This window comes from Apostichopus japonicus, chromosome 3, assembly GCF_037975245.1.
Source record: "Apostichopus japonicus isolate 1M-3 chromosome 3, ASM3797524v1, whole genome shotgun sequence".
Lineage (NCBI taxonomy): Eukaryota > Metazoa > Echinodermata > Holothuroidea > Aspidochirotida > Stichopodidae > Apostichopus > Apostichopus japonicus.
Window position 1 is genome coordinate 24,030,168 of NC_092563.1, and position 15,468 is coordinate 24,045,635.

A 15,468-nucleotide genomic window follows, 5' to 3' on the forward strand; every position below is an offset into this window, starting at 1 on the left:
TTTTATTTATATCAGCCACAAAATTTCGAACAATAAAATTTGCTGAAATGTTTTCAAAAATGCTTTTCCTGGAGGTTCTAACCGGCCAAAATATATTTCCCGGACAATTAGAATAGTAATTTTCAGGAGTGTTCGGGAATGTTACTGTGCATTCGAACCGACACTGTAATTGTAATAAAATATGATTACAAGAACAAAATATTTTTAAACCTTTCAAAGAACCTTGCAAGGCTTACTTCTCTCTCTTTCATGTTTCTTTTTTACTTCTAATTTCTTTTTTTCTTCTTTTCCTTTTCAATATATTTGAGTTTGGTGATTTTTCAAAATTGTTTCAAGAAGTGATACGATCATTCTCGTAACCAAGGAGAATGAGAAAACAAGCCTTGTTGCTGTTGTTTGATTTTCCAGAAATATAGTCATTGACAATTTAAAGAACAGAAAGCAAAACCTATGCCATGTGCTGTGTTAAATGGTGTGTGACTCGCAGATGGTCGCAACAATGCTCGACTACAAACAAAATTAAATGAATTTCAGCATTTTATACCTAAAAGTAGAATGAGCAAATAAGACCTGTGGCAGCTGCTGCAATGTTTTTTTTCTATTTACATTCTTTATAAGATATATTGATACTGACTGCATTTTGATAGACTTTTTTCCAAAAAGAAGAAGGCAAAAAAGTGCATGTATCTCATGAAAGTGATAATTGAGAAAGAAAAGGAGAATTATATATACATATATGTATATATGTGATATATATATATATATATATATATATATATATATATATATATATGTATATGTATATATATATATGATATATATATATTTTTATATATATTTTCCAACTCATTACGATTTTCATTTATATATATATATATATATATATATCAAGTTGATATGAGATTTTAGTATAAAAACAGCTTCAAAATAAAAGAAAATTATCAAAATCAAGTCAATTTGGAACTGCTTTTAAGTAACAATCATTTCATTTTTGACAAAGACGCCCACAACTTTACATATTCCTGAATGTAATTTGTTATTTCTGATGCTTGACAATATTATGACATTGGCACATCGTCTCCATTACATATTAGTTTTAACACTGCATATAATCAAGAGATTTCTCAGATTTTCCAATCTGATAGTAATTTATTAATAGCCAAGAAACATTATCTACCACCCTGAGATGATTACAGACACCCCCCCCCCCCCGGCGATTGCCTGGTAGTTCATTGCTTGCTGTACCGTACAATCACCTTGCTTCATTATCATCAGCATGAAATGAAAATTCATTATTTTCTGTACGATCAGCCAAAATAAAACAACATATATATACCCACCCCTTGGGGATGAAATTTTTAATCACTGCATCATCGTTAGTTGCACTGAACTTGTCTCTCAAGCCAGCGATGAACATAATCCATCCCAACAATGGTACCCCCCTCCCCCCCCCATCCCACGCAATCATTGATCTTTTGACTATTTAACATTTCAAAACTTTTAACCTTCACAAATAACGAATTCGTATAAGATAAAACAATCACAAGTTTAATGATATCGCCACCTTAAAGTATTATCACAGTTGAGTTTTAATTGTAAGTGTATCCCAGAAAGAAAATGCAGCTCCACGAACGAGAGATGCATATATATATCCTTCTCATATTCTTCGCATACAAGAACCATTTCCTACGGATATTTGGGAGTTGGGTAACTGGGTGACATCACCCTTAGTGCTCCATCAAGCATTCAGAATATGCAATATGAATAACACTTATTAGATCGTTGGTCTACACAGCCTTCACACGAACAGCATTCATCCTTTTTCCATTTATAATGCTTCGTAATCCCAAGGTCACACATCTTGTCTACTCCGAGACATTACGACATCAGCCGTGAGGATGGTAACAGTCTGACGTTTTACGATATATATATATATTTTCTTTGCTCAAAAGCTGTGACTAATATTGAGAATTCGTATCCCGAGGGGCTCTGCTGAAAATAACTGCAACGCTTGTGATACAAGTTTGGTGGTTCAAGCGATGTTAATTTGGATTATAACAAAGTATTTGTTCAGTTTTGTGATTAAATATTCACACGATTAGAAAATATTGTTGTTCAAAGAGAGAGAGAGAGAGAGGTGGAGAGAGAAGTGAATACATAATGTGTGTGAAGTGAGAAGGTATTCCTTCCTTTATAAAACCCCTACAGATACAGTACATGCTGTGTCAGGGCAAATTTTGAAGGGTTTTGCTCTGGTCTTCCTTCAGACAACCTTCGGACAACTAGGTCTAATGTTGCTGTTGCCCAAACAGCAAATTTGGTTGGTCCAAAAGGATAAACAAGGAATGACAAATATATACACTGTAGGAGGGATGTTATATTAAGCTATAGCTTTTGTGAATAGAACACCAAGCATTGGGCCAAATAATTCCTCTTTGAGTGGGTCCATATAGGTCTTCCCCAAATGTTGCTTTATTTCTGTATCTCCATGGAGGATGATATCAATTTATCATTTAACCCACTCGCGGTTATTTACGGAAATGCAATCTGAATTTGATGTAAACAAACTGACGAACAGAAATTTTGTCGTCTCGGGACGACAGAACGACCATTAAAAATTTGCCCTGTTTGTGTTACAGTTAAAACATTATATTACCAATAACACAGATATTGTTGCTATTGGCTTTTACATTTTATGCCTTACTGGTTCTATATATTTAATATTTAGGTTTTTATTACTATTTGTTTTTAGGTTTTACATTTGTAAAGTGCTTTGAGCAGCTTTGCTGATTATGCACTATATAAATATTACTTATTATTATTATGATAGACAGTAGCATTTAGTTTTCCTGTGTTCATTACCAAAGTTGCCCGAGTAGACCCATCTCTGTACTAAGTCATGCCAGAGAATGTCTTATTTCACAGTAATTCCATGTTGAGTACATTAGTTTTCGTTTTGGATTGACCAAACATACAAACTACAAAGTATGTACAGTATGTTTAAAATGAGTCACTAAGAACCTCTTCACTAGCAGTTCAAAGCTACTATTGATTGGCTCCGACATAGCAACTTGAAAACTATATTTTTTTTCTTCTCCCAATTTCGGAGTTTTTTGTGATAACTAGATGTATGAATGGATATTTAAAGTGTGGATTAATATGATGTAGACAAAACCATCGCACAGAAGCAAACGTTCTTCTTTCACTTATAAATGTAACAGCAATATATCGAGATATTTCACACACATGTATTTCATATGAGGAGTAAGATTTACTGGAGAAATAATAATTATGAAAACACTTGGCAAGATTAAAATGCCAACCATTTTCCAAGATAATGTAAAACTGTCACATAGTAAGTATATGGGCTTGATCCTAGAGAGAAGTTGGCAATTTATATCTTCTCAGATTCAGATTCTGTAGTACAATGCAATGGTTTCTCTATTGTAATGAAATATATGATACATGTGGGGAATCAAAATCAACTGCCTACTTCATTTATTCTAACTCTAATTCAGTCTGAAAATTCCATTATTTGACAAAATAGGCTATTCTTAGAATTGATTACTCATCTAAAAATACTACCAGCAGCATCTAAGTATTGTTTTGGATCCAAAGTTAAGAATCTGAGCAAACATTTCACAGATGCACGCACGCACACACGCAATCTTGTTTTCTATTAGCTACAAAGTTCTGATGACATTTCCCTTTATTCTAACCTTTTGTCTGGACACCCAATGACAATTGTTCTCTATTGTTCGACTGCAACTGGTGACAGAAATTTCTTTTGTCCCATGTCACCAGCTGTGAGACTTAGACATGCCCACACGTGTGCACAAACACAACAACAAAATGTTTTAACGCCAAAAAGGTATTAATTCTAGCACAAACATATAGGTGAATGAGATGAAAACACTGCGGACACATATATGTGTTACTTCACTATGTGTGTTGCCTTCACATACATGCAGTAGTAAAGTAGCACAACTGCACATATATGTGCTACTTAACTATGTGTGTGACCTTCACACACTGTAGCATACCGTTAGCATCATATACACCACCTTGCTGATAATCCTGATATTTCATTATTGCACAATGTGCAATGTGTCAATATTGTGTCTAATCAATTAATTGTCTGGGTTCGTTAGTGACATGCTGAATCATCATCGGTCAATGTCAACTCACTGGAGAGAAACCCTATTACAACTGTGGGCATCTCTACACCTCATCAACCTCCAAACTTGATATATGAACCTTTAATGCAGTTGCCAAGGTAGTGTTCACTCACAACCAAGTTGGTTGAAAGTGACACGCCAGAGATGCCAATGAAACGAAGAATAGTTCTCTGTGTATAACAGTCCATAGTTATACAGTATAGTTATACTGTGTTATATAGTTATATACAACATAGTCACTCACAACAATGTTGATTGAATGTGATACGCCAGAGATGCCAATGAAACGAAGAATAGTTCTCTGTGTATAACAGTCCGTAGTTTTACAACTACTTTATACTGTGTTATATAGTTATACTGTGTATAACAGTCCATAATATACAGTATAGTTATACTGCGCTATATAGTTATACTGTATATAACAGTCCATAGTTATACAGTACTATAGCTTCACTATGTTAAATCGAAGAATAGTTCTCTGTGTATAACAGTCCATAGTTATACAACTTATAGTTATACTGTGTTAAATAGTTATACTGTGTATAACATTCCATAACATACAGTATGTCCATAACATACTGCGATATATAGTTATACTGTGTATAACAGTCCATAGTTATACAGTATAGTTACACTGTTTTATATAGTTATATACTGTGTATAACAGTCCATAGCAACCTACACCTAAACTCTTGAAGATTGAGATAATAGTTCATTCTTTCCAAAGTACAATCATGAGATATGTACTGTATGTCTACAATTGAAATGGTGCACTGTTGAACACTACATATAACACACCAATGACAATGCAGCTTTCCTGGTATTGTCTATAGCATACGTGTACAATACAAGGAGAAACAACAAACGAAACAGACCGCAAGCCTACAAGTGTCACATCAAACTAGTGTCACATCAAACTAGTGTCACATCAAACTAGTGTCACATCAAAAAGTACAAGTCTACCCATAATGCAACTGCTGACCTCTGTATTGTTAGTGATTCAGTGGTGTTAATTACTTTCGTTTAGGACATACTTTCTTATTTTATTCAGATCTCTTTGGACAAAATATGATCTTTTGTTTAATATATACCAAGGCAAGTGCATGGTTTCACTCGATTCTAATGGTCCATTCTTTTGGCAATTTCGTTAAAAGGTTCAAGCACTTTGCAATTTTCTGGATCGAAAGGATCGAAAGGCATTATAAGCAGCTAAAAGAATTTACAAAGCCATCAATAAAATATACATATCCACTCACTGGACATTATATTACAAGTGCTATAAAGATCAGTGCCAAATAATCATCCACACTATCAAAGGTTTTTAGTGCTCTGTTGACAATAAATCATAAATTTCGCTTTCAAATGGACTATTGTTTTGCATTTTTCCACGAAATGTCAGTCTCTGCTATTTCAATTTACTACAATTTCGATTGATTAAAAAGGTGATGGTTAACTCAGGATAAAAAAATTGTATGTTGAAATTATCAATCTACTGTAGAAAGTTCCTGCAATTCAACTTTGCCTCAAATTTGTCAGAAATGCTTGAATGGTAAAATTGGCGTTAGCTCGAAGGACATTTTTCGACCAAGCATTTCTACTAAGTGATATGAAAGCAAAGACTCTGAAGAGGCAGACAAATGATTTGAACAAATCATAGAGCTGATAAAAAGGAACTTAAGATAGCGATACCAGGAATCCTGATGCAGAGTGGAGGGGGGGGGGGTGCAGGGGGGAATTGGCCAGAAGTCATAACAATGTTCAGTGATGTTCCAAGTGTGCCTGCAACTTCCTGAGGGAGGGGGAAGCAGCTGGTGGTGGTAGGGGTGGAGGAAGAGGGATGGATAATCCTCTACCAGTTTGGCATGAACTGTCAAAGATGATCGTCTTGTCAGTATATCTGACATCTTAACACAGTATTACAGCAATGCCTTCATCAGACATGCAATCGGTCGCGTTAAACGGAACTGATTACTTTAGAGTTATAAACAGCACTGCCCTGTGCTGCGCTTCTGTATGTTTAACCTAAGATATACTGCAACTTGGATCAAAATCAGTCAACTATCATTAAGCTTTTACAGACTAAAGTTTACTTCCCTCAACGGAGAATTTCCTCGTTTGAATTGTCTTATTTAATAATTCTCCTCAACGTCCTAGAATCACTGGTATGAATGCACTATTGGAAGCTGGGGTCGGAAAGGGAAAAATACGGATCCATTTACAAACAAGAGTCTGTATTCCAAACACCTTATTCCTTAACTTTACCTACTCCAAGCACAATACACTGAGAAAGGAAGTCAATAATGTGCCAACCTCTCTTATCAATTCATATTATGCCAACCAGGAAGTAAACATAATCCAGCCTGTACACAACAATGGGTACATTGTATGACACTGTGCAATGTTTCCCACACTGTATATATGGTCAAGACTATCAGCTCAGTTTTGTGTGAAACTACAATTTTATGTGGGAAGGGGGGGAGAGGGGAGGGAAGGGGGTTAAGACTAGGAGAGAGAACATGACAGAACTTTCAAACAACATGCTGGCAATGTTGGAAAGATTGGGTAAACACACTGTAATTGTTATATAGTTCAAACATTCATAAATATACGAGATGCCACAGAAATGTCTGACTGCATTTAGAAATAAGTACTGGTAGCTACACATGTAGGTTTTAGGTAGGTTACAGTGCATGTTGATAGTAGCAAAGCATGATAGTGTTCATCACTACTGTATATATATGTAATTTCCTTCGTAAATACTGAAGCCGAGATCTTTTGAAATCTATTTTCACAACTAGCATGTATACATTGAGATATATATACATACAAGATCTTTGGAGATACATGTAAGGATCAAGCGCATTAGGATCGTTATGACAACGCCATCAGTAGAAACGTTAATGATCCCCCATTGGTCAATCTCAGAATACTTCTAATATTCTTCACAAAAAAAAATTGTCCAATTTTAGAGTTTTGTTTTTCATTAAATCAACATTCTGTACTTTTTGCATTCTTATAGTAACACATGCAAAGCAAGCATTCAAAATATGTGACGATTCTCTTCATTATTTCATGCGAGACCTGAATATTGTCAAGCTAACTGAGCTGCTTTGTAATGGTAGTTTAGTATCAATTGCTTTCGATGATTTACCAAAACTTTTTAATATTCTCCACTTTTTTTACAAATGTGATACATTTAATATACAGCAAACAAAATGTTGAGATGAGAATCTATGTAATGTTTACTACGCATTCATAAACCTTCATTCCATGAAAAGCTTGGGATGTTGTTATGAAATTAATCCATTGCAGACCTATTAATGCACTGTGCTAAGATCTTGTACCATTTTCTATTACGGTTTTGCGGATACTTACCGGTTCAAACTCGGCTCAATCTAGAGGGTGCTCCGGGCAAGAACGGTTCCTCTCAAACCACATATCTATACACCTGAGAAAAGAGAGAAGATGATTATAACATAAAAAATGACATGCTGAATGAGGTTATCTTTACTATAAAATGAATTTCCTATAGAAAATATGCAAATAGGAAGAACAATGGATCAAGATTGAACAACATGGAGAGGTGCTTTAGCGGTAAAATGTTAGCATACGCATGGTAGCGGGATAATAGTCTTGAAGAGATTGCTGTTTCTGTGACAGAAAATTCAGAGATTAAATAACCGTTTATATTATCAAAGATCAAATTTAATCATAGCTGTCAAATGTTAGGATTCTACACAGACCTGTCACAGTAGGGGTTATCCAGGGGATATGTTCTCATCTCACGCATAGAGATGCTGTACAGAGATGTGATTGAACTGTCTAAGGGTAGACATCTCTCGTATTATTTCCTTAAATTCCTTGCCTGTTTGTGTTAACTTAACAAACTTACTGGATAGGCTACTTGAAAAATGATCAACGTCAAGCTTATACTGTTTCTTCTCAATAAATGCACTTTTCTAATAAGTTTTAGTACTGTAACAAATGATGCCTACAATCAAGTCAAGACTAATTTCCTCATTAATTAAAATCTACCTCAAGATCTTAAAGTTCACAAGGCATCTCAAATGATGCTCTTTTTCTTTCCTTCCCCCCCCCCCCAATTTTTTGTTGTTTTTGGAATCACTGGGAATATCCTTAGTAGTGAACTTTTAGTGGTATATTTGTAAGTTGTGTGTGTACAGTATGTCTAATTTTCAGAAAATGTTTAGGAAAGGCAGACAGATTTAAATATTTATATAAACCTGTTTTCAGAGCAGACCATATTATTGTTAGTCTACAAATATTCTTCAGTGTTTCATGCTACATTTCATCAGCTACATTTCATGCTACTATCACATCACAATGGTAATTGATCAATTGTATGGTGACCATGTACTTTAACCTCCATCATCACAATAGCTGTGTATGCAAACTGCACTGCTTGTTATTGTATGAAGCAATTACCTTCACACTGTATCAAACCAACAACAGCGTACAATACAAAGAAATGACAAAAGGGTAGGAAAACGAAAGAATCAATGACAACAGGTAAGGAAAGGCCAAGGACACAAAAGGATGGTATGATCTTAGAATCTGTATGTACTGCAATCACTGGGACGGTCCCTTCTACCCCAGAATGGGGATACAACTTGTAAAGCAGTACAAACTCTATGAGACTCACAATTTAACACATAAATGCTGTATTGCTGTACATGTTAGGAAATAATTAAAGGCGTTAAACAGAATTACAAAGAGTGCTGAGGAAGATGGTCGTCATTATCAACCTAACTGAAAAGAGTGGATTTGTCATTTGATGACATGAAAGATTTATTTTGAGTTTTTAATGTTCAAAGTTTATTCGCTGTTGTCGCTTATTTTCTTTTGTTGCAAGTTATGTAAGTTGAACACACTACGGAAAAGGTTTAGTATTACCATATTCAGGCTGTGCTTTCGGTAAACATACATTTCAATTTGAAAAGGAAAATATGAAAGGAAAATATGAAAGCACATTATGAAAGAGACACTAAGAGAAACTGAGATATCTTTCACATCCTAGAAGGTGCTATTACTTTAAAGCAGCATTTTGCGTCCTTTTTTATGATATTTCTCAACCTCACTGACTCCACTATGCCATAACGACATACATAACTAGCTTATCTATTTAAATCTTACTTCAAATAGTGGCATAAAAGTCGAAAAATTTGCAACTTTCAACTTTGTTTTTCTCCAAGATATTTAAAGTCATCAATTTGTGGCCAAAAATGTGCCATAAAGTCCAGAGTGGTGTCAATGCTGGAAGTTTACCGCCTCATTAAAGTCCCAATTATACAGAGCATGTTTCATTCAGGAGACTTTCGGTATTAACTGAAAGATTAGAAACTTGAAAAATGTAATTCTTGGCTTGGACAGGATTCAATCCATGCAGTGACCTCAGGGGTTAGTTGAGGCCTTGATTTTGTATGCTCTTTACCCAATACTTTCTTTGCAGTTTTACATGTTTGAAAGAATTAAACTTTGAACCAGAAAACAGGTTTTGACAGTTCACGACGGTGCCAAAATGAAATGCGAAGATTTACTTACGTTTTATGATATATACAAAGACAAGGTAACCTTGCGATAGTATCTCCCTGCTCTAATTCTTCTAAACATATAACACACTCCCCTGAGTCGATTTCCAAGACGTCCTCTGTAAACAAAAAAATAAAGAAGGAGAAAAAATAAATGATATAGTAATTGATCTCTGTATATCTACTGTACCAATTAAATAAAATCAATCAATTTGAATAAGGAAATGTGTCTAATACAAGACTTTACTGAACACGCTCACAGATATATCTATAATACATCATTTACCATCTAGCACTAAAGATGAACTGGTCATGCATGCATTAGAGATTCTTCAGATATTGTTCGAATAAAGATCAGAGAAGATTTTAAATCTGGTATCGCATCGCAAAATGCTATGAGTGCAGAATGGTGGAATTGTTATATAAGTCTATATGTCCATTAATGTAAAATGCCACAGGTCACATAATCAGAGGAGGTCAAAGGTCATGGTTGATACTGTTCAATAAAAGTAAGATCAGGGAAGAATCTATCTCACCAGTATCTCTTCGCAAAATACTTTGCGAAACGGTCAAGCCTAAAGATGTGCTGTATCGCATTGTTTACACTCAGGAACCATAGTATTCATGAGAGACAAAACTGGGAGACTTCAAAAAGGCTATAATATCATATAAATAACCAGCAGTTATTTTTACGACACTTAAGCGAAGGGCTTATGGATTACAACTTTCACGTCGGGTGGCTTCCAATTCAACATTGTAACTCAAATTTGGAATCTTTTCAATTTAGAAAGTCATTTCAGATGGGAAAACCGTAAATTACTCTTGGATGAAAAAACCCACCTTACTATGACCCTGTCGGGGATCGAACCCTGAACCTCCCGATTGCTAATCTACTTGTCCAGAGCACAAGTACACAATGTTTGAACACTAAATTACTATTTTCCCTCAAGAAGTCCTGAACTGTTATATTGAATGAAATGTTTTTAACTGTGTTGGCTCCTTGCTAATAATCAGAGAAAATGATTTCATCTTATTGTTTTTTTTTCCATCTTTTCTCATTTTCATTGTTCATTCATTCATTCACAGCCTGTCTCTGTTTTCCTTTTGGATTTAAATTCTACAATTGCATAAACTAAAAGCATCTTCTTGAATTGGTTTCGGTAAAAGTCACCGACCAAGTGAAAAACGTGGCTTGAACAACATAAGAAATCACACTGTTTTCTAGCCAGCAAGAAATACATTTTTTGCATAGGACTTTTGCAATCTATCTTGCTTACTTTCAAATTAAAAACAAGCCAAAGAAAAAATACATTCACTTTCTGATCCATACAGTGTGACCTTTGGTAGCAATTCCCTTGCGTTACGGCCTGACTTATAAACTGATCCGTGGATGAATAAAGAGCCATCATTCCTGATTATTCATCCCGTCCTCTTGTTCCTCCTACACACCCGTCTCTAATCAAGGAGATAGCCCGACATTTGCCGCAGAGGATCGTTTAACGACCATCTGTGCGATCAATCTGTTTTGCACACAATATTGATTAACCTATCAGCAACACGACTGCAGGCCTGAGTCTGCTCCTGCTGCATGTTTATATTCAAAGCGTTCACTCCAGACCACAACACTTCTCAAGCCATTTCAATTATTTAAGAAATCAAACCGGTTATGAATAATCAAGACCTCACAGCGAGTCTACAGCAGAGAGTAACTGCCAAAACTGGCATGTCATTTGAAAGTCAAATGTGTATAACCCAACCCCCGGGAATTCCAGTCATACGATGCTTTTGTAAAGTAACTCTTGCGATACGTGGTCTGCAATATATAAGTGTTAAACCTGCACGAGTATACATACATGCATATAGATATGCACGCTGATACACATATTAATACGGCATGTTCGGTGCTTTAATGCAATAAAATAAATTTGCTGGTTGCAGAGACGGGAATGCTAGATCACACTTGAAGTGATTCCTCGTGGACAGGTCGAGATTAAAAGTTATTTTAAACTTGCTCAGTATGTCGTCGTCGTCGATCAAGGTCTAGGCTATATGAGAGGTATAGGTCCTTCTCGTGTCATAATCTGGTAGATGTGAGGTGGATATATAGCATATATATGTAGAATTTAAGCCAGTCATTTTACAAAGATTTGAGAAGAAATCTTTTTTTTGTTGTTCATGCTATAGATTAATTCCACAACAGCGTCAGTAGGTCCCTCGTCTGTGCACATGCGGTAGATAGCAAGTGAGTTCTCCGCAGTTGCGGCTGTGTAATAAATTTCTAAGACACACTATTTGAGCAGCTCAGTATACTATAGGGACTGCCCTGTCACCTGTATATCTGAACTTACACAAGTTAACAGTATTTCAAGCCAAAACATACATTGTAATGTTAACACACTTTAAACAGATAGTGCTTTGATGGTAATTTTAGCAGTAATGAGTTTTGACAGCTTTGGGTTGAAAGTGTTTTGTGGTTATTTTGGATTGTGTGCTTGACTACTTACAGCAACTGCTTGCTTGCAAATTACAAATGCAAACTTCTTTTTGGCAATGGCTGCTTATGGGAATTAAAGTTACTCTGCAAATATGCCCTGCTTAGATAAGAATGACTGTAAGCACAATCGAATACATTGTACTGTAATGCATGAAATGACGATCAGTGTGAAAAGTTAGCTGCCTCTAATAACAATATAATTCAAATTATTTGCCAATGCCTTTTTTGCTGTGATCTTCTACAGCTGAATCCCTGCATGAAACCTGCAGTACGGGTAGCAGTCGATGTCGGCTTATGCAGCATTCTGTAAACTTTTAGACCCACGACCCAGGAGGACAGAGCCACGTATGAACCACCAAACCCCCTACCATGGACTATGCCAGAAAGTTCCAAATCACTGTTGATAAAAAAATTTGGACATCTCGAAAAATCCTGCAAACCGGTCGCGCCCCGCACAAGCATCTTTCCAAGTTAAATTTCATATAACTTTTGCCAGGCTACTCCATAGTTAAAACCATGGGAAATAGGCCACAAGTGTTTGTTTATTAGTGTGATGCTTTATTTTTTCATTTGGTCTTCTCTGACTGTGCTCCCTATCTCCAATGTAATTAGATTCAAGGTGGGCAAAGTGCATCCTGCCTGCCATATGAGGTCCTTGGGCCAGTTTTCTGTAGCACCTGAGGCTCTCAATAGCCTATTAATGCAGCCCACTGGGCCTTATAGAAATGGAAAATTATAAAACTCACTGGTTTATATATTTACGAGTGACCCGCTTACCTGTCTCCCCACAACATTAGCACCTCATTCTACCGTGTCTAGTATGCCCTGGTAAACTTTTAACACTGTGCACCCTCAGTGACCGGTCCTATCCGGTCAATGCCCTTCCTTCTCATTCTACCATCCAAAGTGTTTACTCATGCGTTTTAGCAATGGAAACATGAAATATCTATACATACTTTAAGGAGTACATATGTATAGGCCATACTTAATTGTGCTAGGATATTTCAGCATAACATATATAATGTATACAGTATGCAGGCATGGTAAATGTCCTTATCTTTGCTCATGCTGTATAATGTATGTTAAAACATGTTACAAAGGAAAACATGAAAGACATTTTCAACTTATCTGTCATGATGAAAATTCATAAAAGATCAGCCAGAAAACATTCCAATCTTTGCCATGAAATATATGCTATAGATCAGAAAGTCAAATGTGGTTTAACCCTACAGAACTCAGAAACAGTATAACTTTGCCAAAATTTACAACTACATTATTACAGTGATATGCAGTCACCTTCTGCTATCGATCAGCATATAATATGCCATAAAGGCAAATGAAGATCCTATTGGAACCAGTTTCGATCAAATTAAGTCAAAACATAATCCACACAAAAAACGAACAGATGTAGGCACTTAGGGTGGTAGAATGAGAAGGAAGGGCATTGACCAGAGGGAACGGTTATAGAGGGCGCGCAGTGTTAAAATGGTTACCAGTTCATTCTAGGCACGGTAGAACGAGAGTGCTTAGGTTGTGGGGAGACAGGTAAGTGAGGAACGAAGTAAATCTACAGTATTACAATGAGATGGAGTCACCTTCTGCCATCGATCAGTATCTAATATTAATTTAAACAAACACAGCGGATTTGTACCGTAACCGTGTGTTTTATGGATCTTAATAATTCTCGGTAAGCCTATGCTACACAGGTTATTGTCCATTCCCATAATTCATCTACCAGATGTAATAAAGGGAATGTTACAATGGAACCTATTGGTTGCAGGTTAACTGAAGTTACAAATCCACCAAGCATGATATATTAAAATTACTTTCACAGAATCCATACTATGCAACAAAACCCAGACCTGAACTTTTAACCTCCTGACTGGTGGTTTTAGAAGAAATAACCTCCCTACTTCTTTGATGTAATACCCATACGGGGTCAAGAAAGTTTATAAACAAGAAACATTATTAAAATAGATTCCAAGAATATGTCCTGTTTTGGGGATATTTCATTTCATTAAATGGAAGTGGATGCTAATAATTCCTGGATGAATGGTCCACCACTTCCTGTTCCTGGTATGAATTAATAAAAGGGATATGTATAAGTCTGAAAATTAAAACAATACATTATGCAAAGCTTTGTGACGTGAAGCATATTGATCCATATGCTTCATAGCTTCTGGTAGTGTCAAGATCCAGATAATATATCTGTATATACTGTTTACACATAGAGAAACACTTAGATAAAAGGCTGGATGTTGAATGAGATGCATAAAAATAATTTATTGAGTGATGGGAAGTTAAACAGCATGTTACAGAACTTTCAAGCAAAAGTAGCTCTCCTTCAGTGAATAATCATCAATATATATTCAATAGAGTTTCCTAGTCACACTGAAATCAACAGATGGTGCAAACATATCAGTCCTATCTAGTTACACCAAAACTCACTGGTTTGGGTATTTACGAACGACGATACTTACCTGTCTCCTACAACACTTACGCACATTTCCTAGTCTACGTAGACGCCACTGGTATAATTTTAGCACTGCGCCCCCGGTGACCTCTCCCATAGGTCACCGCGCACCCTCTCTCCCTTTCGAATTTACCATTCTGAAGGAAAACGCGTGTCTTTCGAGCTCCGTTTTCTCTAACGCCAAACCGAGTCTTACTTGCTGGAATCCGACTTCTCTTGAACGACGAAGGTTCCTGACAAAGTTTTCTACAGGATTCCCCAAGTTTTGCTAAGTATCCTCTTGTTTTCGGCAGTTTTTCTGCCTCTTTAACAATTAGTATCTCGCCTCATTTTTGCATACGGTACCTCACACGTGTACGGGTTGTGCGAGACACCTGTACACTGCACTTACGTGTGGTCAGCAGATGGTGCAAACATATCAGTCCTATCTAGTTCCCTGAAATTTGACCATATATATATACCATGAGTTGATCACTAGTACAGTAGTATATAGACCATGCGTTGATCACTAGTAGTATATAAAAACCATGAGTTGATCACTTGTAGTGTAGATGCTATGAGTTGATCATTGGCAGTATATATACAATTTTGATTGTAATTAATTTTTTTCAAACTTTCAAGTCATGCTAACTGTTTTTAAGCACCTTAACTTGTGTTTTCTAAGGGAAGTTTTACATTCGACTAAACTACATGTTAACACAACCATGGCCTAACTAGTCAATCACCCTGACAAAGAAAGTCAGTATCCTGGTTCATCAGGCGTGTGAAGATTAA

At 36.0% G+C, this 15,468-nt stretch overlaps 1 protein-coding gene across 1 annotated transcript in view; it reads right to left on the reverse strand.

The window, feature by feature from the left end:
• Nucleotides 1-15,468, reverse strand: part of LOC139965556 (E3 ubiquitin-protein ligase znrf2-like) — a 41,208-nt gene that overhangs the window by 10,523 nt on the left and 15,217 nt on the right. The window contains exons 3-4 of the mRNA XM_071968046.1: nucleotides 9,741-9,846; nucleotides 7,554-7,626 (exon numbers count right to left, since the gene is read on the reverse strand). Coding sequence (XP_071824147.1) covers nucleotides 7,569-7,626; nucleotides 9,741-9,846 — 164 coding nt within the window. The 3' untranslated portion in view covers nucleotides 7,554-7,568. The remainder of the gene's footprint in view (nucleotides 1-7,553; nucleotides 7,627-9,740; nucleotides 9,847-15,468) is intronic.